At 39.3% G+C, this 24,062-nt stretch overlaps 1 protein-coding gene across 2 annotated transcripts in view; it reads left to right on the forward strand.

Moving 5' to 3' along the window:
* The window catches only part of LOC120802599 (gamma-aminobutyric acid receptor subunit beta-2), a 58,633-nt gene that overhangs the window by 14,018 nt on the left and 20,553 nt on the right, over positions 1-24,062 (forward strand). For both annotated transcript variants that reach the window (XM_040150577.1, XM_040150578.1), the window contains exon 4: positions 14,584-14,804. In XM_040150577.1, the coding sequence (XP_040006511.1) occupies positions 14,584-14,804 (221 nt within the window). The remainder of the gene's footprint in view (positions 1-14,583; positions 14,805-24,062) is intronic.

Raw genomic sequence — 24,062 nt, forward strand, 5'->3', positions numbered from 1 at the left:
CGTTGCATTAGATTCTGGTAACCACCAGTTGCACATCCTCATCGACTTCTGCCGTGTGAATCGAGAAGCGGGTTGTGAAGAGCTTGATGTCTTTCTGAATGGCAGCAAAGTCTTGGAAGTGCTGACACCAACACATATTTCTTTTTTTTTGCAGAAAGGTTGGCATTTGTGACATTGGGCAACTGTTCAATTATTTTCTTTCATCACCGCAACAGACTCATTACAAAAGAAAATACACTTTCCCTTGACCTCTGTGAAAAAGTATTAATTTTCCCCTGTGTCTGAAATTTTTTGTACTCCCTTGTGGTTCTGCCATGTTTAATCAACTGAGGGTAAACATCATTTTTTTTGTTTGTTTTTTTAAATTAGGTAAACAAGTGGTCAGTCTGGTAGGTGTTCAAAATGGCAGCAACATCCAGTACTGAAACTAAGAAGTGCAATATACATACAGTGCAATATATTGTTAGAGTCAATGTTTTACCGGGCTATATTCCATTTTATTTTTAAAATTCACACATGGCCGCTTTAAAAGAGGGAATAGGCCAAGGGCCGCAGTTGGCCCGGGGGCTGTAGTTTAGCCATTCCTAGTGTAAGACATGGATTTAAACAGCCAAAAAAGTGTGAGCACACTACATAAAGTGACTATGAACCTTTAAACCGAACTTAACTAAACCAAATGAATCAGCAGAGTGACTCATAATTGCTACTAATAATTGCAAGTAAAACATTTGCAATAGCACACTAATTGTATTGTGTTAATCACTGCTCTAAATGACCACTGACAACTGTTTGGCTTTGACAAGTGTTGATTAGAGTAGTTTTCAGTCATATAGGAGAGAGAGCGGGGCAGGGACAAGGAGGTGTATTTGGGTTTGATTCGCAATAATTGAGTCATTATTGATGAGTTCAACTACAATAATCCGTTTTTCATAAACTCCAAAATAATTTTTCCAACACATCTAAACATTCTACCCCTCCAGCCTTGAGTGCGTAAGCACCTCTGCTCAGTGTTGTGTAGAGGGGATAACACTCATCACTGTGTGGGACCTATTTTTAGATTGTTAATCAAGGTAACATGTTCAGACTGACACACTCAGTATGATATCCCATAAAGTGTGAGTAGAGTGAGATTGCTTCATTTCTTCTCATTCACCCGCAGTGATCTAACAGAGGTCAAAATGGTCTCTGTGTGTGTGTTAAGTGTGTCAGTGTGCATGCAGGATTGTGTATTTGGTTTAGAACAAAATAGTGCCTCAACCCCAGGGTCTAGCATAAGGTCGTGACACAGAGCTACTTATCTGTATCTCTATGTATATCTGTTTTTTCTGTTTATTTCACACAAAGCAAATATCTGTATTCCAATTCTGTTTAGGGATTTACTCCAAAAAGAATAAATAATTCTAAACTGATTCTAAATAAGTGATGGTAATCGTGGCTCTTTGAGTCGTACTTTTCTCTTTTTGGCTGGACTGCAACAGCGGGGCCAGCTCTATAAAAGTGAATGTCCCTGACTGATTGACTGATCTACTGAAATGCTGCTGTGTTTTCGAGTTTGGCAAAAAAAATTTCTAAACATGTCAATTTTTTGTGACTGGCTGATTCTCACTGTTCACGTAATGGGGGAAGTGGTCATTTGATGTTAGGCTCTAGCAAAAGAGACAGACAAGGCCTGTCTACCAATTAACGATCAGTTATTTTAATGACACTGCGGCCACCTCCCAAGTCAGCCAATCAGCATTTACTGTAGGGCGGGGCAATGAGAGGAGGGTAGCAACAGTTGCCCCAGTGAAAACAAAGAGCCCTAGTCACGACAGTCCTGGCGATGAGAACCAAGCAACTGGGCCAGGCAGTGCAAATTTGTGCACAACAATACAAGAGTGGCTCTTGAGCGTGACTCAGTTCCCTTCGTTCATACCAAAGAGCCGTTGAAAAGAATCGGATTGTTCGCGAATGTAACATCATTGGTCTAAATAAAAGTTGTGTAACTGGTAGTGGTCCAGCAAGTCAGAATATTCAAATTACATGATTTTTCTTTAAATTGGTTTTAATGAGAGGACGCCCAGGTGAAAATGTAGTTTGTATCAAGTGTCAAAATATTCCATAATGGTTACATCCTAGTCTAGTAAGGACTAGTGGGTTTTAACAAACATGGCCAATGGAGTTGTTCCATGTGGTCTCAGCTGAGAGAGCTCTATTTGTTCATCTTCAACTCTCGCTGCGATTTTTGTGTTTCATTATAGCTGATTACACAATACAGGTGTTGTCACTGACAATTTTTTTTGTTTCCATTGTCAGACAACTGTATAAGTATTAAAAATGGATTCAATAGTTATTTGATCAATGCTGCCTGTTTATACAGGCTAATAATAATCTCTCCGCTCCTGTATTCTAATTCAAATCCATGTTTCATACGCATGCAGTCATGGAGAGCATTTTCAAAAGGCTCAACTTTTGTGGGTTTGATAATTCCAGTGTGCACAAAATGCTAAAGAGAAATGTTGTATTTGATTTGATTTGTGTTTTTGAGTTATATGTATTGATGTGCTTGTTTATTACAAGATGAATACATTTTCTTACACGGTTCTGCTGTTCTGTCTTGTCATCACAGCCTTGTAATTGGTCGTTTGGGTCACTGTGGTTTATCTCATGTCTGGCACTAACACACAGATTTCACAGTACGTGGAAACTTATACTGTAAATGGAGCATAGGGCTAGATTCTGCTTTATCACAGCTTGTCAGAATTCAAGAACTTGATAATGGCCAAACAGGAGAGACGGCGGGTGTGGATTGGTTTTCACAGCAGCTGAACATGACACTGAGAGCTGATAATGGGATAGTGTGGAGAGGGATAATGCAGCAGTTGCTCTTGCTCTAAGTATTACTTTAGTCATCACTTCACCTTCTTCAGTGGTCTGCGTTTGTGCCTATATTTTGTAGAACAGCACATTAATGGTGTTCATTTTGCAGGTTACATTTTGAGTATACGTTGTCATGTCCATTTTTTGCAGTGCAAAATCAGAAAAATAACAAACTATTGTCTTCTCAGCATTGCTGCTCAGGGTCTTAAGAGCTTCCTTTGTTCTTCCTTTTCTCTTTTGATTCCAGGAAGTGGCACAGTTGGGAAAATGTTGGCGAGAACAAGTGCTGCTGTTGTACGTTGTGCTATTATGCTGGATTTTACATCAGCACTTATGCTAAAGATAAAGCCTGAAACAGTGTCCAGGTTTTTAAATTATTCACTGTTATACCTTTCAGCTGTGGGAGAGTATTCAAGGAAAAGATAAATAGAAAAGAAAGAACCTGGATGAGAGGTTAGCCAGGCATGCAAGTGTTTTAAAATGCTTCTGGTTACTAAACTTTCTCCCTCTCGTGCATTTCCCACTTATGGAGATTGCATGCAGGAAACGGGTGTCCATTATTTTGCATTTGTGTATGTGGTCGTATTCTGCACACTGATGCACTTAGGAATTCCTAAGCGTGATCTATATGTCTGTGGTATGGCAATACTAAGTGTTTTATTGTCTGGTAAGCAGAGGGAGAGCTTGCCAGGAAGAGGCAGGGGAAGTAGTTGAGTCTTACATTTTAACACCCTCTCTCCTTCTATAGAGTAGTATATTTTATATTTAAATACAGAACCCCACAGAGTAAGTCATATTTTCTGCACAATACTGTATGTACTATGCTACTATACTGCAATCTGTTTGATCAATATCAAAGTTGAAGAAAGCATTAGAAGAAATACTTGTTTGTTGTGTTTTATTGGTGGATTTTATTTCCACAAGTGAAAATACTGTAAGCAAAATTGGGATTGTAGAGTTTTGTTGCCAATGGCAATGAAATGAGAAACAAGTCTATAATCTTGAGCTTTCCCACCAGTTAAAAAAGGTCAGTTAGGGTGAGAAGAGGAATGACTCACTGGAAAAACAAATAACATTGCAAGGATTAGCGTTGTCCACGATGTATGCTCGGGTCTGTGTGAGATGCACTTTCATTTCAGAGTACTATGGGTATTAAGGCTTCTTCATGCTCACATCAAGTTATTATTACTCGTTCTTGCATGTAAGAAACCACATTTCTGTTTTTTCTTTAACATGTTAAGTTCTAACATAAAATACAATAACTGTGGCTTAGTCTTTGAAGTATTACAAAATATGAAAATAATACTGTCGTCAATCAAATAAAAGAGCTGACTGTCTTGAAATAAACATGTTTTATACATGTCACCTTCAGGTTAAAGTGCAACCAGTGCACGAGGCGTCTGCCGCAACGCCGCAACTGAGTGAAGGTGAATGCAATTTCATTTTTAGTGTTTGAAGAGCTGAAAAGTCGAATTTGCAAATGTAAAATGTAACTAAGGATATTCCACTCACCTCAATGCCACCTTTTTTTTCATTAGGACCATTTCTTCTATAAAAAATAATTAAAGTTTCAGAATAGTGTTTCCCTGGTAAATTTTGGCCATTTCCAGCAATGATTGTATCACACTTGTCTCCCTGACTATACATTGACTTCAGTTTTTATGTCTGAGGCAGTTACAAAAAACTACATTTGGAGATTCCAGTGGTTTTCGTTCAAGGCGGTTTGAATGGAAACCATTGAATTGGAGGTTTTTTAAACTGTCTGTTTCCTACAGTTAAAAAAGAGAAGTAGAAAAAAACATAGTTTGCTTGTACTGAAGAATGGCTTTACAGCTAGCCAGCCATTTTTTTTTGTGTGTTTTATGGTTGGTATTGTGAAGATGGACTGACTTTCTTTCCACAATAACATGTCTCTATTGTTATCCTTGTATGTCATTGCCACACACACACACACGCACACAAACACACACACACACACACACACACACACACACACACACACACACACACACACACACAGACACACACACACACACAAACTTACACCACACACACATTCTAAAGCTGACACCCTCGTAAAGCACCCCTGCGTCTCTTGTAGGTCAGTCCAACTGTGAGGAGATATTACTTCTTCAAGGGTGTCCTTGCTCAAGGCGATACTGTTGCTGGCCATCAAATCTGGACTCACAACTCTGTAAATGGACAAAGAACACATACATACATCTAGAGAAACACAGACATATGTGCAAAAACAGGATTTATGGTTCAGATATGCATCAATAACCAGTTTTCTGTTCTCACTCAGGCTGTATCTGTGCCAGCGATCCACAGATGTCTATATATTGCATGATATCATTGTTGACAATGGTTAGGTGTGGTGTGTGCTTCTTGGTACACTTTTTGAATAGCAATCAGCTTCTTCCCCAGACCTCCATAATACATGAGGTTTGGGACTTGTCCAATGGATCAGTGTATTTGTATGTGTGTTATGTATGTGGGATAGTAAAAGGACAGCTGTCCTTAGTTTTAGCAGCACCAGGAGGCAGAAATTTGGAAAGTTTGTCGTAAAACAATAATACACCTACACATCTTTATCTCAAATATGACCAAACACACAAAAACACACACACACACACACACACACACACACACACACACACACACACACACACACACACACACACACACACACACACACACACACACACACACACACACACACACACACACAAACAATCCATTCATGCAGGAGATGCAGTAAGTGGGACAAATCATTTGCACAGAGAAGAGTCATTTTTTCCCTCCTCTCTTTGGCCAGCTAACATTCCGTCTTGTGTGAATGACAGCTGAGATTGAAACCTCCATCAACTACCCCCCGTCTTCCAGTGGGATTCAAAAGCACGCTAATAATCTGCGTCCGGCACTGCTCTCCCTTCCCTTCCCCATCAAGCTCCCACCATCCCCCTCTCTGAATTGCTACTCCACTCTACTTCTCTCCAGGGACACAAAAGGGCCCGCAGATGCTCCAATCGAATCTAATAAATTGTATGTAGTCGGTAAAGCTGCACGAGTGCCAACTGGCAAAGCTGTGAACCTCGGCTCTGGGATAGGTCTGAGAGAAAAAAAAAAAAGGTTCATCTAAATTTGATTCACCTTCAGCACGGAGCTCTCTTGAAAGCTATGTCCAGCCCACAGTAAATGATGAAAGAGAAGGGAGGGGAAAGGGGATACATACAGAGAGGGGTAGGAGACACTGAGACAGAGAGAGGGGAGCACTGTGATGAAAAGCGAGGTTAGACAAAGTACAAGTAAACAAACATGGGTCTGGGCTTTATTGAAATCCCTCATCTAGTATCCGACATGCCATAAACTAAGGAAATTGTCTTGAGGGTAGAAAATGCAAGGTGTTCTAAAAAAAATAGAGAAAAAAGAGCTTTGGTCAGAGTAATTACCTTATTGGAATTCAATCTTGGGACCTTAACAACACACAAAAATGCACACACTCACTGTCTGGGTGACCAGCAGTTCTTGAAAATCATCCCAAAAGCAAATGTACAAATATTTCTTAATTCTTTTCATATAATCGGATAATCGATAATTATTGAACAATCTATTCATTATTTTATTATAGCTTGACTGATACTAAAATTCCGAGGCCTGTATGAAAATAAAATTTGAGAGTTAAAAAAATCCTGTATCAAAATAAAAATAAATATTCATTTTATGATCTAAAAATACACTTGTAAGCGCTCTCTGGTGGGCAGAGTCCGTAATGACATTAAGAATTACGTCAAACATACTGTACCTGTCATAGTAATTGCGTTGTAGATTTTTTTCTTGTCATATCTCTTTAGATGTATGTCAACATTGTTTAAACTGTCAATCTGACTGCCGTGTTAAAAATTCCAACATTATTTGTTCTGGCCGAATGAAACCCCTGCAGCAGCCCCTGTATGCTTTTTCTGTTGTGGATTTACTACACGCAGTGCACAAGCTGTTCCAGATACAGAGTTGAATTTTAAGGAGTCCAAAGACATATCTCCAGAGACCGGGGAATATATGTCACTCAGCTCTGTGGGGATCCTCATGTTTATTATTAGGCTTCTTTGGAAACGCTGTGCCCTATGGCAAGTTCCTCATACCCTGTCGCTGACGGCATCAGGACCATGTGAGGCAGGGATTTGAAAGCCACTTGTTGTTGGAGGACTTTCAGGAGGAACTGAAGTAGGTGGATGATAGAGTACAGTATGGACATATGGCTTAGCAGTAGCGGGATCACATTTTCTCTCCACTAAAAGTATTTCAGAGAGAGGCGGAAAAGAGAGAGTGAGACAGACACAGAGAGGATGGAGGTATGGGAGGATTCAGAGGCGTACTGCTTTAGGATTCAGTCCCACTCTTCAAGGTCAATGTGCCATTGAAATGATTTAAAGCAACATATACCTCTTTCAGGTGTACCATCCCCCCCCCCAACAACAAAATAAAAAACAAAAGACAAAGTAATATTCAAGAACACATCACTTTCACATGGTTTGTCAATGTAAAATATCCAGTCCATTTGGCTCATTGGGTGACCTTTTACCTGAATGCATAATATACCATTTTTGGAAATGAATAGTCCCAAGCTTTACATCAATGAACTTCAAGGAGGAGTTATAAAATCAGAATCTTTTACAGGGCCCTTCAGAACCAATCTAACACCTCAACGACTGATCCAACACCTGTCATGTTCTCTAGACGGCTCCCTGGGCTGTTTCTGTTTAGTGGTAATGATCTAAGCCATTCGCACTCTCCTGCAATGTGTTCCCATATCCCCTTTTTTCCCCCTACTGCATGGAAATAGACTCAACAGGAGCTCCTTTGAGATTGAGACGGATAGATGAAGAGGGAATGGAGGAGAGATTGGAAACTATAGGGAGAAGTAGATGGAAGGAGATTTGTGTAAAGGAATGAGGGTAAATGGGAGATGAAATAGAAAAAAAAAATAGCATGAAAGGGAGGAAAAAAGGAAGGTATGGCGCAGATGAGGAGAGGGATAAAAGAGGAGGGGAAAATAAATAGCAGAGGGAGGTCATTGCTGGTGCTGAAATCGGAGACTGGAAGCAAAGAGCTGTGCAATTTGCATCACTGCTCCACTGAGCTTTCCGATGCCTTTCATTTACCCCCATCTAAACCCCCCCCCCAGCACCCTCCATCCCCCTCCAGCAAACTCACTACACCCTTCCACAGCTCTAAAATGGAAAACTGGCTTCAAGGGTAGTGGGAAGAAAGAGATATATACGCAGCACTCACTATTTAGTCATCCTCATTCTGATCTCTGTCTCTTTTCTTTCTCTCTGTAGACGTAAGCCTCCTTTGTCCATCCTCATCCTCCGCCAATCATGCCTCAGCACCTCCAAACTTTTCCTCAACTTTTGTCCTGCTTTTCTCAGTCTTTCCCTGGCTCTCTCTCCCCTTCTCCTCCACCTTGTCTTTCAGTCATACTCCTGCTTTTGTTTGCTTTTGTTTCCTCTCTTCTTTATCAAGAGACGAACTCCAATGAAAATCGACAGCATCAGTCCCTTGTTCAAATGCCCAATATGACCTATGTTTATGATTCATTGAGAAGGACCTCTAGTGGTTGTATAAATTATAACTCCTACCTGTCAGGAGTAAAGGCAAAAGTATTATGACGTTGTTATACAATCACAAAACCACATAAAGAGGAGGGTTGGAGTGGACATATGTTAAGCATTTTATTTTAATCATGACTGGGAATGTTTCTTAACCTTATTTTTAAAATTTATTTATTTAATTTTTTTTAAACTATGATCTAACCTGCAATAATTCATTTTTTGGCCACTTGGGGGAAGCAGAAACAAAGCTATGAACACATTGACATATTATCATCCTTTAACCAGACAGGGCAAACTTGTTAGCGAACAGTCACCTGTGTACACATCCATTAGACAATGGAGCAACGTTGGCATTCATTTGGAGTCATGTTTCTCTCCAGCCGTCTGTTTTTGATCTCCACCAACCGCTAAAGGAAGCATCGGGTTCCTTAGCAGCTACATTCTTGTCGCTAACTTTGCCTGTCTTGGTTGTCTTATTTTGATTTTTGATTTTTTGTGTTCCCCATAAATCGATACTGATCACCACTGTTTGGAAAAGACACAATAAATCTCTATAATACTGAGATAAATCATTCTACACATAGAGGCTGAGACAATGTAGGGATCGGATGAGTCTTTGCAAGTCTTTGCATGGGACATTCATTTGAACAATGTGAGATGGTTACTTACGAACACTTTTGTCATTCATGAGTCTCCCTGGCAGTCAAATCGTATCAGGCTCAAACTGTAATATCCACGGCATGAATTGCCAATATGAGATTTTGTACCATTTGGCTGCCTAAAGGGCTGACTGACCAAGCATATACTGTAGATAAAGAATTGTCTGGATCTTTGTCTCTCTCCGCCAGTGACTCTGGCTGTACAATGTTCCCATTCAGTGATGCAACACAAACTTGTTACAAAGTTTGAAACAGTGCTTTTGGGAACCCATAATCTGGATGAGATTATAGAGTTTTTGGCTGTTTTTTTTTGTCACAGATTATATGTTCAGTTAAGAAACATAAAACTCATAGTTTTGTAAGGGATATGAATGTGGTCCGTGCCACGTGGATCAGGGGTTCATCACTTGACTCCCTGAGTGCCAGCTCTCCCCACATTCACATCACAAAGCAGTCACTTTACACTTCTCAACTTTATACATTAGACTGTCGTTTTCTTGTCATTGCTGCATTGCAAAATGAAATTCACCTTTAGCAGCCCAGTCCTCACACGTGTCATTTGTTTAATCTGTTCAACTGAAAATTAATCAGCCAAGTTAAACAAAACACTGTGTCACTGAAAAAAGTGAGGCTTTCTCATTCAGTGTGTATTTTTCAGCTAAACAACCATACTTCAGACTTTAATTTCAGAGTGGAGTTTCCTAGTTCAACTTGAAGAGTGCTAAGATGAAGCATGCTGATGTTTTATCAGCCTTCATCAAGCTATGGGACTTAATCACATTTTAAAAGGCAAAAAAAGGAAGCCTAAATCAGCCAGCAGCGGGGAGGACCTGAGTTGAACCCAAACAACTTTAAAGGAGATTTTGTTCTAAATATAGGTTACATTTTCTGGAACGACCCAATATTGCAGTGAGAATATTCTGTTTTGCTTTGCGGGACCGTTTGACATTACCGTTTGACATTACAATCAAACAAGAGTAAAAATTTTGAATAGATAAAACAGTTGGAACAACAAGAGTGTGTAATTTTCCATAACAGAGCTGAACGGCCTATAGTGGCTTTCACTCAGCATTGTACATATCAGAAAGGACCCCGGTCATTACAAGTACTGAGGCTTGTCACCGCTTCGTAGCTTGGGGTAAGATGACTCAAGATGATGAGGAGGTCACAGTACCTATTTCAATATGTGCCGGCAAGTAATTATACCCTGTTCCATTGGACTTTTGCCTTTCAGAGATAGCTACAAGCCACTGCAGAGTGGTGATTATAGTACCTCTTTCAGTACGGCAGTGTATGCCCGTGGCAGACCAGGTGAACGGAGTCAGCACACCGCAGTGAAATGATCTTTCGGCACCAGATTCTCCCCTGGCAGTTGAGCACACCCGCGCAGACTTTCGACGATGATGTAAGCGCAAAAGCGCATGTATCAGTGTGCTGAGCAGCTGCATTAACTGTACATTTATTGTGTTTATTAAAATTCTACACAGGTGCAGATAAAGGCACATGCATATATAATAAAAATTGTCGGAAGAAAGAAGAATAACCTAAAAAAGCACTATTCGCTTCAGCAAAGATCGCGTTCAGGGGTTTTACCAAAAGGATAAACCATATTTTTTGGTGTTTTCAGAACTGAACTGTAAATTTACCTTTTCAGGGAAGGGAGATTTCGGTTATATAAATTATACTTTTGGTTTGAAAGATTTACGGACAAAAAAAAAAAACCAAAACACAGGCAACACTAATCATTGACAGATTGTTGGATTAACTGATTTACTGACAAACTGACTTATATCACTGATACCGAATATATTTTATACTCAACTAGATCTGCAAGAAATGTATTTAACAAAAAATCCTAAAAATGCAGAATCTTTTTAACACAGTAGGAAGTTTGCCGTAGAAGTGGCAAGTAGTTTTTAGTTACAATTGATTCTCTGTGAGAATCAGTGATCACTTTGTATTGTCCTCTTCTTGGCATCTTGGCTGCACAACATATTCTGCACTCATAAATTCCACATCACTTAGTGTCTCCTTTCATTTCTATTTCGATTCCTCTCTCATTCTCTCTTTCTCTTTCCAACATAGTTTATGTACTGATTCTCATTACGAGCGTTGTTATGACAGCCTCCCTTGCACTTACATGGACACCACCGCTGCAGTTATCCTGGCGATTTACAACCTCCTCCCCCCGCGGAGAGATAAGTAGGAGATTCACACTATAGATGTCTTGGAGGAGAGCTTTACGTTCACAGTAAACTAGCCACGGTGGTACCTCCACAGGGCCGATCCCACAAAGCAAAGCACAACTTCTTCAAGCAGATAGGTCTGCAGTAACAGGGGATGACAATGGAAACATTCACTCAGTTAAATAATCTTTTTTTCTAACTTTCAAGGCTACTTAAGAGTACGGATTCAAAACGTGGACGCTGTCCTGGGGAGAATTGTGCATATTCCGGCATGGCTGATGGCTTTCACAAATGTTGCATATTAGGAGTGCTAGGGCTTCAAGCGACGCAATGCAAAGAGGATCATGACTCTTGTTATTTAATCACTGCTGTTAAATATTGCAAAGGATCCTATGACAGTGAGGAAGCTTGTACCATCCACAGAGCCAGAACAAGTGTCTGTGTAGAGCCACATGCACAAAATGGATTGATACATGCATTCAGACAAAGTCATATTGTTAAGATATGTAGTGCATTTCTGGACGTAGTATCTATAGAAGGGATGTTATTTTATAGTCATTTTCCGTGTCCACATTTTTAGCAAAACGGGAGATGTACGGTGTGTGTATGTGCGTGTGTGTGTGTGCCCACAAGAAAGAGAGGCAGAGAAGCCTCCCTGATGTTTCATATATTTGATGTGTGTGTATTGATGAGTGCATAGGAGATAGTTTAGGAGGACAACATGGCAACAAGCATCTCTTCAGCCACACATGCTGTTGTGCACAGCATGCCAGAAAGAGCAGAGTGTGAGCTGTTACATAAGCACAGACCAAGGACAGAAGTGTTGGGAAGGCAGCACGTGCAGCCGTTGGTGGCATTGGTGCATGCGTAAAGCTATAAGATAAAAGAATTCAGTTATTTGATGAGGGATTTGAAAGTGAGGGGAAAAAAATCGACAGATATTTTGTTATTTTATGCAGGAACCTCTACATACTCCTCAAAATGTATTTTCTTCAAACCATCTGAAACAAGGCATTCCAATGTTTATATAAATGAAAAAAGGCTGTCAAAATGAAAGTTTCAACAGTCCTATACTGTGGTTGACCCTGGATTTACGCAAATCATTCTCTTCCCATTCCAAGTCCAATTATAGTGCTGAATGCTAGAATTGCCACTATATTATTTATGTCTTTGAAAAACTGGTTGTCGGTACCCCAAGCCAAATAGGGTACAAACAAAAACAACATGACAAAACCTATTTAAGTCAAACAACGATTTCACTGAGAAAAGCTGCTCCTGTTTCCCTGACAACAGCCAGTCAATATCCAAGCCTCCAGTTCCCAAGGTGCTGTGGGATGTCAGATATGTAGCCGACGGGTATATTCAAAAATGCATGGTCAGCCTCTTTGCCAGGAAGTGGATGTGCCAGTCATGAGAAAAAGTTCCCTGAGACAGCAAGTTTATTTAACTTCGTTTTTCATGGATGATTGGTAGGCTTCTTACTCCAGTGATCTACATGAGTATCAGACTGCTGGCTTGACTGTTTTATTGTGTCCTAGATTTAGCATAAGGGAATTTTACTGCCATTTATCAAACTTCCGCTCTTTGTCTATAAAATATTAACCTACTGTATGTTTTTTAGATTTTATGTGTGTGCCTGTGTATCAAATCATAACAATAGAAAATGTATCTTTGCATGAGTAGTCCAATCCTGAATTTAATCACATTCAATGATCTGAACGCTTTCAATTTTAAGATTACAATGCATTTACTGTCCTATATATATTTTTTTGTTTGCTTGTTTTTGTTTTTATGGTTTGAAATAGTTATATTTTTCACATTCTGTGTATTCATGAGGTCTAACAAATTCAATTCCTTATAAAACATTTCCAAAGCTCATTTCTTGAATACTTTGAAACCTACATTGTTTCCATTAATATTTTCTAGTTAGCTGTTTTTCTTTTCTCCGCTTTTTGCCGGCATACTGTTACATTTCTCGGCACATTACTGCCACCAACTGCTGATCAGCGAAATTGCTTGAAACTAAGTACAAATGTGTATTGCACTCCTGCACATCCACGTATGTTTGCAACCTTGTGCACATGCTTGTAAAGCATGAGATGCAAATAATGCAGGAATCCACTCATCAAAACATTGCTCCGTAGCATAACTAGTGGTCAAAAACTCAGAGCACCTATAAGTGTCCAAATAAAATAAATATGCAAAAGCTTGCCTCAGTAAAACCGCTGCTTGGACAAGCTTCTTCTTCATCCTTACCATGCCTCAAAAACATACATTTTAACAAAAAATTCTTATGTTGTTCAACAAGAGCATATACAAATGTCTAGATTTATTCCCCCCTTTTTTTAAGAAACATGCATATTATGTCCAACACACTGTTATGTCTGACTGTGCTATGTAAAGCAGACACATACAGTCCCTCAAAGGCAATGTGCTGTCTTTGGGCAACTTGATGAGATGTGCGAGGATGGTCTACCATTCTAGTTCTGGGAGGAAAAAAACAGGAGAAAATGGGTGAATATGTTATGCAAGTACAACGTAGTGAGACCATTTCACAAACAGTACTAAATCCCAGAAAGACAGTTACTGTCAAAGCAAGTAGAGCGCATAGAAGATATTTTGTAAAACAGATTTTTGAGGTTGCTCGGAGGTTATTTTCATTTGTCTCGAACATGTGGTCTCTCATGTACTCTTTGTCTCTCTTTCTCTCTTCTGTGTGTATATGTATGAATGTCACATACACACAAAAACACACACAATAAGCCAACCGAGCAAGCCACACACATATGTCTCACCCCTTTATCATATATTAACAGACCCGAACTGACACACGCACCAAAACCTAACCATCTGTCCCTCTGTCTCTGTCTGTCTTCCCTTCTCTGACACATACACAGTCTTTCAAACTGTCTGCCTTAACCTCATGTTTCTATGAACAGAAGGAATTCCCCATTGCTTTGTACTGACAGTTTTTTTGGACTGTACTGCTACTGTTCCGTTTGCTTTTAAGTCAACCTCATCCAATATTGAAGCCTAGTCTGGTCTAATTTGAGATCTTGCAGTGGAAAAGTGTTACAGAGAAGCTGTGTAGAATGGTAACTTTTTGGAGTAACTGTCCCTCCTCTCTCTTTCCTCCCCATCTCTCTTCTATTTCATCCATCTTGCTTCCTCCCTCTCCTGGCTGCTTTCCTCCCACTTACTCTGTCTCCTTCCTCCCTGTTTTTCTTGCTCCTTCCCTCCTCTCCCCTCTCTGTGCACTTACAGGACTACACTCTGACGATGTACTTCCAGCAGGCCTGGCGAGACAAGCGGCTGTCCTACTCTGAGATCCCCCTCAACCTGACCTTAGATAACCGGGTGGCTGACCAGCTCTGGGTACCTGACACCTACTTCCTCAACGACAAGAAATCATTTGTCCACGGTGTCACAGTGAAAAATAGAATGATCCGGCTGCACCCAGACGGTACCGTACTGTACGGTCTAAGGTGAGATTTTAATTTCTTGAAATAACACTTATTACTACACAACAAGACCAGGGCCTTAATATTTACATGTGTAAATAAACAGAAAAATCATCCCACATGCTGGACAAGTACGGCCCCACATAATGCTAGACTATGCTGCACAAATATAGTAGTAATTTCTACTTCATGTTGTCAAACACTTCCCAACTAATCAAACAAACAACAACAACTTTACCAAACTTTAATATAACAATGAGTCAACAACTGCTGCGTTTGACTCAGTCAGTAATTTGCTCATTAGAGCCAGATGAAGAAAACTACTGATGTGAGGTGCAATTTTGCCCCTGAGTGAAAATTAAAAGGTTGATGAAGTGACGTGCTTGTGCCCTCACTTAAAGGACATGTGCACATTACCAGCTAAATGCTTCTGTGATACTAAATTCAAGTCTTTTGCAAAGACTCTGCATCATTTACATCACCACCAAAAGTATGAAAAAGCACAGGTGAATAGGTACAGGTGTAAAGCCTTAAAGTTCAACTGAAATTAAATTATTATTATTATAATTTTTGTGTGTGCGCGTTTTGTTTTTCAGTTAAAAGTTTTTCCCGTAAATGTCATTTCACTTAATTTAGATGCTGGTGTGATTCTTACACTTCAGTACCACTGATAACAAAACACTGCCCAGGGCTTGTAAGCTTTGCGGTTTCTAGCACAAGTTTGTTGATTTTTTCTCTCCATTCCCCTGCTGTTACTCGGTGTGCAGGCTCTGTCGTTAATCCTATGCGTGCAGTGTCACGCCCCTTCAGAGGCCGAGAGGAAAAGGAACATTTTTGATACTTCCTCAGATATCCTTTGTCTTCCTCTCAGTCACAAAAAGCTCTTTATGACGGACTTGAACATTGACAGTATTTTTGACTGCAAAATGGGATCACTAATTGTGATTTGTTGGAGTTAGAATGCAATCTTGTCGGATGATTGAAACATTCATTCATCTTAGTCATGCGTCCTACCAAAGAACAATTAAAGAGCGTATGGCTGAAATTCTAACAGTCTTCTCAAACATAGTGTAATGGTAATGAGTTTCTCAGACAATGACAGCTTTCAACATTCAGCATGTTTGTTGACACCCTCGCGGCTACAAAGACTGGAGTGCAGCTTTTACAAAACATCGGGTTTGATTTTTTTGTTTGTAGACATTCCTCATGGAGTCCACTTTAGTTGATATCCAAAATAATTCCCTAAGCTGAGACATTTGCATATTTGAGATGTTAATATATAATGTCTCACCTGTTTTCGATTTGCCAAAAACAAAACCCTATTGTACTGTATAAACTGACGGAGCCGTTCCACTGAGTTTCAACCTCTCAAAGTCAACATGGTGACAGTGCACTTCTCACACCTCAGTGATGTCTCATCAGTTCATTTTGCAAATAGGTCCCTGATGGCCAAACGCTATAAAAAGTTATTGAAAACCATAACGTCTTAATGGCCATCATGGCAACGCGTTGGCGCTGTTGTGGGAGAGTGAAATTAAATAGAGAGAGCGAGAGACAATGAGACTAAGAAGGGGAGAGAAGGGCGTTAAGGAGAGGATTAGAAAGAAATGTTGCCAATATTGCTCTCTTTGGTCTTCTTTCATCAATGTTGTCTGTTTTCATTACTCACCCATTGCCCTGTTACATCGCTCAGCATGTTGTAACTTGTTCAGGTTTCGTACAGGAGGTGACACTATGTCTCTTTTATAACACCTTCATGTCAACCAAGGAAACATCTCTGCCAAAATTTGCGGTGACGTTCAAGAAGTTATGATTCTAAACAAAAGGGTAAAAAATAGGAGGCTATGGTGAGTTTTGTAGACACAGAGGGACTTGAGGGGAAGCAGAGGAGAAGGAAGACCAATCAGATTCTTTAGAGATAAAGAGATAAAGCAAGAGATAAAGAAAAAGTCAAGTATTGAGAAGAAAAAATAAGTGCAGCAGAAAATCCTATGGGCAGCTACTTGCCTTCTAAACATTACATTTTCTTTAACCAAAAATTGTAATCTCTTTCTCCCAACAACATCAGTTGGATTTTATTGATAATGGAACAAGTGCAAAAGCCTTTAGTTTTCTAAACAGAAAAAAGAAAATATAAGGTTTCAGAAAAATAATGCATAATATTCCTGAATTTCTCTTTTAAAAAACGTTATAACCCTTTCACTGCTTCTCTGCCCGACAAAAGCACAGTAATTAGATCTTTAGATATTTTATTACAATTGGACACCATGTTCTTCACCAGAACACGGTGTCCAATTTTAGCAGAGCATTCATTAGTGCAAAGTGAATCACAATTAGACTTTTTGACCTCCACCAACGAGGTTGTGTTTTCTCTCGTGTCTGTTTGCTGGTTTGTTTGTTTGTTTATTCGTCAGCAGGATTATGCAAAAACTGCTGAACCAATTTGCACTAAATTTCGTGGAGGGATGGGTTGCTTATCCGGTTAAAAGGGAATGTTTTAATCATTTTCCTGATGTCGCGAGATTGGGCATTTTTCGACATTTTTGTAAATTTCTCAGGAAGTAATGCATGGATGTAAGAAATCAGACATATTTATGGTGTTGAGATCTATGAGTCTGTACAGTTTGATACAGACCCAGATAATAATCCGGATCTGGTTGAAGAAAATGCTGAATCTGCCTTTCTTGTCTACTATTTATGACTAATTATGTATTATGACAAATAAATCATTTATGTTATCAGACTACTTTCTTTTTTCTATTATTTTTCAATTATAAGAACTAGACAGACGTGTAGGATTGTTCGACTTTGGCAGAGGTATGCACACTACTGAGTGTCATTCTAGTTACAGTTGTTTTTAAATTCCTTGATGCATTTTATGGCTTTCAGATTAAATCAGAAATCCCCTGTTAAAAAGCAAATCCTCCTGTCATACTTTACTTTGTCGGTTTACCGCCTATACCATTCTTCCCAGATCATAGCTGGTTTTAGAGTAATTTGCACACACTTGATATGGTGAAAAAGGAAAGCATTACACATCAGATTCCTACACACAGTAAAAACAGCATCAAGCAAAGTGCTTGATGGGTTTGAAGTTGTTTGAAAATGTTGTTTTTTGAATCTTTTGATACAATCTATGCCATTCCTGGACATACTCTCCGCTGAATAGTGTCAGTCCCCTGGGAATCATTTTGGCAGATTAGTACTATAGCAACGTCAGCTATTCATTTAATAAGAATGGTGCTTGATCATTGTATTTAAGTGCTTCTTTCTGACGTCACCACTAATGTGCTCATTGTCTTGGACATCAAAAGTGGACAAAAGCATACAGTAGAAAAACAAACAGAAAAGAAAAAAAAATGGTAGAAAGGTAGAGAAGCAGCAGCAGATTGTGAGGTTCAGATTATACTGAAATAGAACTCAGATAGTACAAATCTTCCTTGTGTCAGGCCATTTGACTTAGAACGGATAACCTACAGTATCACCCCAACCACTGAATCCAATATGCAAATGAAAAATCCATAATCAGTTGGAATATGGATCTGAACATTTCAATTGCACAGCAGAAGTTATGACAGAAGTTATGTCACTGCAAATATTACTTTGGATGAAGTGGGATTAGATTGAAACTGGGAGAAGAAATCCATCACCCTTGACATTCAATATCATGTAAGAAGGATGACCAGATTTTTGCAAATCCTAAATTGGGTCATGGGATCTTGCTGATGTCAATGAGTGCTCATAAATCCACGCAGCACATGCAGATCCAGCATATTACTGTCCCCTGAAAGCCTAATAAAAATTGTGTGGCTATTTAATTTATTATGCCAATAAATTAGATCAAGGTACATGAAACTTTAATGGTCCCTGTGATGACAGTTGGGCCATGGCAAAAGCAAGAAGTAAAACCATAGACCAAAATTATAAATTATAATAGGGGTTATGCGAATGATAATTGCTATACTCAGACATATCAAGGATAAATATATAAATAAAAGTTTACAACATTATTAATATATATTTTCAGTGTCCCTTAGTATCAACTTAGTTTTAACTCGTTGACATTAAAGGAATAGTTTGACATTGTGGGGAATCAGTGAGTTTAGGATGAAGCTAGAGCAAAGATGTGATTAGATTAACTTTGCATGTAGACTGGAAGCAAGGCTAAACAGCTAGCGTGGCTCTGTCCAACGTTCAAAAATACACCTAACAACACCTGTAAAGCTCACTAATCAGTAGCCCCTTTTATACAGCCTGTTCAAGGTGGGAATGCTGCACCTTTATTCCGCCTCACCATTCTATATAAAAGGTACGAACAGGGAATGGGGGGGCATTGTTGTTCCGGCATTAAGCCAGCCACAGAACCAGTGTCTACGCGAAAGGGAGAGCAGGCATGGCAGGACATAGGCTGACGCCGTTGTGTTACACACCACGCCTCTGATACCGGAAACGCCGGCATGCTGGATAAAATCACACACTGGGGTGGCATTATGGTGGCTTTGTTTGGTTCAGTGTACACAAGCAAAGCCTGCATAACACGGGGTTTTCCTAACGCCAATATAGCGGGATCTCTGTTTAAAAGAGGCTAATATGTAGTGTTTTGTTTATTTAGTCCACACACAAACAAAATGTTAAAATGTCACTTTGCGGTTTTAGGAGGAGCTGCATGTTGGGACTATTGCTAGGTAAACAACAGCCTGGCACAGTGATTTTCTGAAAGGCTAGTCATCACTGTGAAGTTGCCAGACAGCCAGCAGAGATGCTGCACAGAGGTGCTAGGCAGATGGATAAACTGTTATTCATTAGGAAGCACATCACTCCAAGACAAGCATCAAGTCACCTGCAAGAAAAGCTGGTATACTATGGAAAATTGTGGGAAACATTATCTTGCTACTTACTGTAAAAGTTTGACAAAATGCACATCAGAATGCAGAGAGCAGTGTTATTTCATGAAGCAATCTCAGACTACACCTACTGAATACTGATTACAACTTAAAGAATTACACTAATTTCATTTCACTGAATATTTTTCAGATTTGTTTTGATCATCTGAAACTAAAGATTTGTTGTAATTGTTTTTTTTTTGCCTATAATGACAAAATGTTGAATGTTATGATGACAAAAAAAAATGCCTACCACCACTTTGTCTGACCTGTGGCCTTTATTGATGCAAATAGTAATCCGCGCATCACAGTCAATAGTTAATGTGTTGAAGAAATACAATATACATGCTTTAATAAGGAAATAGTGGCCAAATGATTCATATATACAAACAGCAGGATGCATTGTGAAATGGAGAATCTTTTCATTGAGGCTTTTTTTTTGGAAAAGTAATTGGATGCAGCGAGTCCATAGATGCTGATAATAGAGAAAGCCAAACACAGATAACATACAAACAGCTGCTGCATATTCACGTGCTTACTGTGTTGCCATTGAACTGCCAATTCATTCAAGGGATTCATAATGGCGGCTAAAAGGCAAACAGCACGAACCCTCTTTATGGGCGGGTATGCGTTCATTCACACACATCTCTTGACAGGCAAACTAGTGTTCTTTTTCCAAATAACTTGCACCACAATCGTACTGATCATCAAAACAAAATCCATCATTTCAAGGGCATTCTTTTAGCTGGGAATAACAGCAAATAGCAGAAATTGACTTCAGGAAGAAGAATAATAGGGCAAAAGGCAGTAATAACAAACAACAAAAGTGCCTCTCTATATTTCTCAGGCAGGTGAAGCCAGAGAAAACACATCTAAAGGAGGGTCATGCTGTTTTTATTCGTCAGGTTTATTTGCTCCAGGGCAGGCCGGAATATTCTTTGTTGAACTCACTAGTGTGTTCATCACTGAGGATCAGTGAGCACAGGGAGACTGCAGTGAGATTCTAAAAATACAGATTTTTTTTGACATCGAAGTAGATAAATTACCATACACAAGTAATGTATGACTGTAATTATCAATATCAGGTTGATAAAACAATAACAGTAAATGGCAAACATAAATATTGCCCTCCGATATTAAGTAATGGTGTTTATTTTTTGTTAAATATGTATTTATTGTTACAGCATCCGAAGGATTTGATTCCGTGGGCATCCTACTCCCGATGTTTTCTTGGTAGGAATGTTGTCATTATCTTAAATATCATTTAGCACATTTTATGTCTCTGGATGTAGAACTTTGCAGGCAATGGAAGAGAAGTAGTCAGATCCTTTAAGAAAGTATAAGTGGTTAAAAAAGATTAAAAATAGATCACTCATTCAGAATGTTCAGTGTCAACAGCAAAATGCATTTAAGTGTTAAAAGAAAAAGCATTTATTATTCAGAATGACCCTTTTCAAACTGTTACCATTACTGATCTAATGTAAAAATCATTTCAGTTTTTGAGTTGTTTAAGTGTCCATTTTTAATAACATAAGATAACAATGTTTAACTTTAACTACTTTATATACAGTTTAACAGTTAACATAGCCACAGTAAAATAGGGCCTAGGACTTCAGTCATTCTGAGTCTCCCACTGACAACCAAGAAAGTTGTTCTAAGCTGGACTCATTTCAACTATGAGCTTAGCTAAGTGAGGCTTTAACAGATGCAGCAGACCGAAGGGTTACAAAATACTGTGTGGTTGCCAAAATAACTTTTAAAAAGTGGATTTAGTGTTAAAGAGTAACCTCAGTACAGTACTTGAATAAATATACTTAGTTACTTTCCACCAAGCACGCCTGCTCCGAGTATGTGAACAACATTCAACACATTTACTTGGGCCTGAATCCAAATGACTGGAAACCCTTAAGGCTACTTGGCCCCGATTTGACCTCACAAGTTTGATCCATCCAGAATGAGAGTCTTCAGGCGCCGTCTGGTAAAAATGGAGCGTCACTGTAGGTGACGCAACATATGGGGCTCAGTTGGTGCGGCTGGCAGTGTCCTCGGGCAGGAACCAGGCACTATAATAAGACTGAGCAAGAAATGCGGCTGTGCATCATTTAATGGATGGGACAAGCGGGAAAGTACGTGAGGGTAAATGGAGAGCCAGACACCTGCAGACACAATCAGGCACTCGCACATCCACAGAGTTACAGCAACATAACAAACACAAATGCACACACGTAACCCCACACAAACATGCATAACCTTTCCCACGCAATCTTTTCAAAGACTCTGCCAGAGGCTTTTGCTCTCAGTACAACACCACTGACTCCATCTTTACACAGAGATCAGAAAGTTGCCAGAAAGTAACCGGCAATTTACTCCTTGGTTAAACACTTGGAAGCCACAGAGCCCCATCACCAGCAGTAAATCCATCAGAGAGAAATAAACGCTGACAAAGACAGAGAAAGAAAAGGAGAATCCATCTAAACCTCTTAGGCTCAAACAACCTTCCCGTCTCACTCTGGGGGGTGGAACCCCCTGAGGTGTGTAATATGAAACCGAATATTAATATTAGAACTCTTCCATTTGAACTCCTTTATTGCCATTAAAAGATGCTACTATGATAGTCCCCTTTCTGTCTCGCATAACCTATGTCCTAAAATTTTGTCTCATCTTTCTTTTCATTATTTAATTTATGCTGCTGATTTTCTGGAGGCGAAAATCATTATTTACTGCAAGAAGTTGCTTGCCAGGACACATGATTTCAAAGCCATTTAGTGAACTATATATATATATATATATATATATATATATATTTATTTATTTATTTATTTTTTCCTCTTTAGGAACCTTAATGGCCACATACTGTAAACTGTGTGTTCCCAATATTTCGTTAGGTATATACTATATATTTTACTCTCTTTAATAGGAGTAACACCAGCCATATCAGTGTGAAACAGCTAAAGCCAACCACCTTGCAGCACAATATAATCACATAAGTCAAGATCAATGAAAAAGCTGGTATATTGAAAGGCATAGATTACTGGTAAAAGACTACATTAGGAAGAAACTATACAGAGAATTATTTGAACACTCAAAAGCATGATCCCAAGGTTTCACTAACATTTAGATACTGTGTAGGGGAAGTGTGGAAGTGTTTTTCTTGCCATCTTAGACCATATTCTTCAACTTACAATCTCCATCAAAAATGGATTAATCAATTACCTACATGTATATATACAGTAACTTCTGAATTATCTGTCCTTTCATTTATCACGATGCAAACACAGTCAGTAGTTTTCAGTGTTTTACATTCATAGTTTTACCGTACTCATTCTATTGTATGTCAAGGACATGACATGATTTTTGGACATGGTTTGGTCTTTTTGGAACACTGAACTCCGGCCACGTTTCTAGACGCAACTGTGAGAAAGTAATATGAAATGATTTTGGTGAACTACAGTACTCATTCAAACAAACATTCAAGCACTGTGAAGTCTTGTTGATTTGGATTTGAACTCAGAATAACTGAGTATACCCCAAGGACTGTTTTGATTTGGGTAGGTGTGGTCCCACCTGTTCACTATATGGTGCCTGTGGTGAGCTTGGACGTGGACACAGACGATTTACGGACAGAATAGCATGCATTTCCAAAAGCATATGAAAATGCATTTAAAAAAATGAATACAAGAGCTTTGTGAAAGTAATATTATATTGCCGCACCATCATTTCAAAAGCTTGCTGCCAATTATACCATGTACAGTATTTTGAGTTGTTGTCCAATATGCAAGTGCATGGATCGTGGATTGCTTGGGGTTTAGAAACGCATAGATTAAGAGATGCAAAAAAAAGACTGGCATCGCAGGGGCTGTTGGTCCGAATAATGGAATAGTGAGAGAGAAAGAAAGAGAGTAGAGAGCAAAAGATAGAGAGAGAGGCACAGGGACACACAAGGGTGATTATCTCTGCTGTGTAACACAGAGGATTGGACTCAAGATGAGCCTCTCCTCTGGCACAAATTTATCTGTGTTGTCAGGTGTGCCTAGGCGATTACCCACCATGCTGTGCTGCTCTGTGGCAACTCCCTCAGTAGGAGTCAAGTTCTCACACAAGACCAGAGCCAAGGAAAGAATGGCAGCCTATTACTCACAGCCTCGTCCTTATGTTCCCTTCACAAAGTCTGATGGACAACATAACCTTATCTTCTGACTCATGGCTGGCTCCTGTTATTGTCCTTTATGATCCACCCCTGTCTATTTGTTTTAATAACAATTGGAAGGCTAAATGCTATTATGCTGATGTATACCTGTATACACACACACACAGAGAATATGACAGGGGCAAAAAAGTAGAAGGTTTTATCTCTTTGGCCACTGTTGTTTGCAGCTATTATAGAAGTACTTGTCATACT

Source organism: Xiphias gladius, chromosome 17, assembly GCF_016859285.1.
Source record: "Xiphias gladius isolate SHS-SW01 ecotype Sanya breed wild chromosome 17, ASM1685928v1, whole genome shotgun sequence".
NCBI classification, from domain to species: Eukaryota; Metazoa; Chordata; class Actinopteri; order Istiophoriformes; family Xiphiidae; genus Xiphias; species Xiphias gladius.